The sequence below is a fragment of the Sinocyclocheilus anshuiensis genome, unplaced genomic scaffold, assembly GCF_001515605.1.
Source record: "Sinocyclocheilus anshuiensis isolate Anshui unplaced genomic scaffold, SAMN03320099.WGS_v1.1 scaffold5315, whole genome shotgun sequence".
Lineage (NCBI taxonomy): Eukaryota > Metazoa > Chordata > Actinopteri > Cypriniformes > Cyprinidae > Sinocyclocheilus > Sinocyclocheilus anshuiensis.
This window is the reverse complement of record NW_015541765.1, coordinates 41,298-45,267: the sequence shown is the minus strand read 5'-3', so window position 1 is coordinate 45,267 and position 3,970 is coordinate 41,298. Positions and strand designations below refer to the sequence as shown.

The following is a 3,970-nucleotide window of genomic DNA, read 5'->3' as shown; positions in this document are numbered from 1 at the left end:
TGTGTGTGTGTGTGTGTGTGTGTGTGTGTGAGTGAGTGTGTGAGTGAGTGTGTGTGTGAGTGTGTGTGAGTGTGTGTGTGTGTGCGCGAGTGAGTGCGAGTGAGAGATTGTGTTATGTTGTTAAAGGTGTTCTTCATCTCTCTTCTAAAGCTCGTTAGGTTCTGATGAGGAGACGGTCTCCATGGAAACCCCGAGCACCGAACCTGAGCGCGAGGAGCTGCTGCCAGATCATTCTAGAAGTCCAGAGGTGGAGGAGAGCTTCCTGTGACACACTCCTGCTTCCTGTCATCATCAAGTAATTTTAATGTACTTTTAAGCAGATTTTTATCAAATGCATCAGAATGATATGCTAGAGCCCTCATGTGCTCTTAAAGACCGTCTGTGAAGGTTGAGGCTTGAACCAGACCAGTTTTTCTTTGTTTTTGTATTCTTTTTTCTTGTATTCTTTTTTACTAAAGTGGTACAATGCAGTATCAGAAAGCAAAGCTACAATCAGCTGATATGTACATTAGTTGGGTTACTTTTTGTGTTAAAATCATTCTCAGCGTTTTTGAAATTAAGTGCATATTTCATTTCTATATTCAGACAGCAGTCTGTGACTTTTTATTTTAACTTCAGACTTTTTTTGTCAAGATTCTTGTAGCAAACTTGCACTTTAATGTTTATGAATAATTGAAGCAAATAGATTATACACGTGATTATTTTTGATTTCATTTTCTAGTTTTACATTCTGTAAAGGGAAACGACAGAACCATGGAAGCCCGTTTCCACCACTGATTTTAAAAAAATAAATGTAAATGTGACTTTTTATCTCAAAATCCTTTTTTTTCACGCAATTCTGAGAAAAAAAACATATAAACTCAGAATTCTGACTTAAGTTCTTGCAATTTAGATTTTTTTTCTCTGAATTCTGAGTTTACTTATCGCAGTTTGGACTTTTTTCTTTTGCAATTGCGAGTTTATATCACAATTCTGACTTTTTAATGCAATTATGAGTTTGTATCTCACAATTCGACTTTTTTCTTTTGCAATTGTAAGTTTATATCACAATTCTGACTTTTTTTTCACAATTATGAGTTTACATCACATAATTGATTTTTTCTCTCAGAATTTACATCTCGCAGCTTTGACAAAAACTCAGAATTGTAAAAATGCCACAACTGTGAGATAGTCGCAGTTATCTTTTTTTTTTTTTTTTTATTCTGTGGGAAACCATTCACAACGCAATGTTTTTGTTTTGTGCAGCTACAGAATCAAGCTGTTCAGTGTGTGCTTCATACTAACAGTATATCTGAATGACTGAACATTAGAAAGTATATCTGAATGACTCATGGTACAAGAGAAAAACATAATTTAGCTGATGTTTTTAATCCAAAGCATTTTACATTCAAGATCATTTAACCTGCTCTTGGCAGGTGTCTTACACTGAGATTAAATTTTACATGCGGCCCAGGCATTTCATCTTCAAATTATTAGTTCAATATCATCCACACGATGTTAAAGTACTTACATTGAACTTTATTTTCATGCAAACACTTAATAACCCAAACACAGGTGTTCATAAAGGCTTCATCTTGTCTGTTCGTCTTGTTTTTTCTTGATTTTAACTGTAGGCATTCATATGTATGCACAAGACCTTATTAAATTGCACATTTCCGTACATATATCACATAGTAAAGTTACACACTCTAAGGTACCAAAGCTTTATGTATGTTTACAAGTATATTTTTGTATAGATATTTTGTACATTGCTCTTTTACACATTCTATGTACTATCAAAAATAAAAAGTGTGATAAAGTCTGTAATCATCTGTCTGTCGGTCTTTATAAAAGCTCAGTCATTGCTCTTTCATGGCTCAGGAGATCTAATGGAGATATTAGTTCCCTTTCAGTCGGTCACTCTCGACGTCACATCGGTGACGACGAATTGGGATCTCGCTTAGAGAGACCAATCTACTTCGAGTGTAAACTAAACGAGCCAATGCACATTGGCATGTGATTATTGCATCCAGCTGCCGCTGATCACAGCGTGAGTATAAGTAGGCAGCAGGTGCAGCGCATATTCAGCTTTTCGCTTTGGAGCCGAGCGATCACATCATTCTGCTCCTGACTACTCTACTGAGAGAAGAAGACTGAACGAGTTCAGCACGCTCTTTGAGAGCTCTTCGTGTTGGTGGTACGGCGCTTCAGCGGTGGTGGTTTCCCGTGTCGAGTGGGTTGCACACATCAGGCTGCACTCTACCCCCTGTTTGTGTTGCAGGCAGCCATCTCCCCTGTGCGCTTCAGCACGCTAAAAGAGCTTTTTCCCTAAAAGAGTATTCACGGGTGTGTCTTTTTAAAGACGACGTTGCGTGGCAAACTCGACGTTACGTCTTTGTAAAGACGATGTGGGTCTTGCTATAGACAACGTATCACCCGGGCGTTTCTGGATGCGGTCGTTACCTGGTGCTGGGTGATGGTCACGATCGCTGCCTCACGTGCCTGAGCATTTAGCACGCTGAGGTGTTTGTGGATGAGTCATGTTCTCATTGCGGGAAGATGATCATCTCGGAGTCGCGGGCCAAGCTCCGTTTCCTCAAAGGGGCGGAGCTCCGTTGCCTCTGCCTCGATCTAGATCTCATCATGGCGGTAGTCAGGCGGGGGCTACTTCAGGAGCCTTCAGTAGCACGGGCGGTCTGAGGGTAACAGTGATGGCAAACCCTCCAGGGAACCAACCCTCGGGGGACCATCGCTCCTCTTGCACTCCGCAACCAGTTGAGCTGCCAATGGAACGTGCTGGGCCCTCTACAAGGAGCATACCAGCAGTATCCGTTGGCGCTCCTCCCGACGACCGGATGTCGATTGCTGCATCGGAGGGTGAGCCGGAGCTTTCTGGAGAGGAAGATTTGGATGCGCTGCTGTCCTCCGGGACTGTAGCAATGCCTGAATCGGATCCAGAAATAACGGCTATGCTTTCCTGGGCCGCCCTCAAGGTTGGATGATTGGTTCTTCGGGGTGGTCCGCGCTGGTTCTCAGCGCCTCGCCCCTGTGCCATTCTTCCCAGAGGTGCATGAGGGGCTTACCAGGTTGTGGATGGCACCTTTTCCTGCCGGAAACCAACTTGCTAACTCCTCCTCCCACACCACTCTCGACGGTGGTGCAGCTAGGGGGTATACGGGATTCCCCCCGGTGGAGCGGTCGGTTGCGATGCAGTTGTGTCCTGATACCACCTCCACCAGGCAGGGTGAACCGTGCCTCCCCTCTCGGGTCTGTTGGTACTCGTCTGGTCTGTCCGGCGATGCTTATACGGCATGTGTAGAAGCTGCCTCCGCCTTACATGCTACGGCGTTACTGCAGGTTCTTCAGGCTAAAGCACTGAGGGACCTGCACGAGGGTGGTCACGATCCGGAAGTTCTAAAAGAGCTCCGAACCGCAACTGATCTCGCGCTCCGAGCGACGAAGGTCACCGCGAGTTCTCTGGGTCATGCGATGTCCACACTTGTGGTCCAGCAGCGTCACCTCTGTTTGTGTCTGGTCGACACGAGGGACGCCGACAAAGTTCAGTTCCTCAAGGTCCCTGTGTCCCAGACCGGCCTTTTCGGCGACGCAGTCGAGAACATGGCCCAGCAGTTCTCGGCTGCACAGGAGCAGACTGAGGCGGTCCGACGTTTTGCCCCCGGCGGGCAGCTGCTGCCTCCACCCGTCCGCCGGCGGCAGAGCCCCAGCCTGCCAGCAGGCAGCAGCGGGTGGTTCGAGAGCGTCGGTGGTCCCGCTGGTCCAGCTTGTGTGGTGTCTGGGTACCTGGTTACCCATACCGTCTCGCTGGCTCCTGTGAACCATCAGACTCGACTATGCGATTCAGTTCGCGTTGCATCCCCCCCAAGTTCAGCGGCATCCGCTTCACATCAGTGAAGGCGGCTGATGCTCCTGTCTTGCGTGCAGAGATCGCAGTCCTACTGGCAAAGGATGCGATAGAGCCGGTCCCTCCAGC

General features: G+C 46.5%; 1 protein-coding gene across 1 annotated transcript in view; it reads left to right on the top strand.

Moving 5' to 3' along the window:
- The window catches only part of LOC107690880 (platelet-derived growth factor receptor beta-like), a 50,735-nt gene extending 49,937 nt beyond the window's left edge, over positions 1-798 (top strand). Inside the window, exon 22 of the mRNA XM_016489301.1 lies at positions 151-798. Within this exon, the coding sequence (XP_016344787.1) occupies positions 151-268 (118 nt within the window). The 3' untranslated portion in view covers positions 269-798. The remainder of the gene's footprint in view (positions 1-150) is intronic.
- Positions 799-3,970: the final 3,172 nt, after the last annotated feature.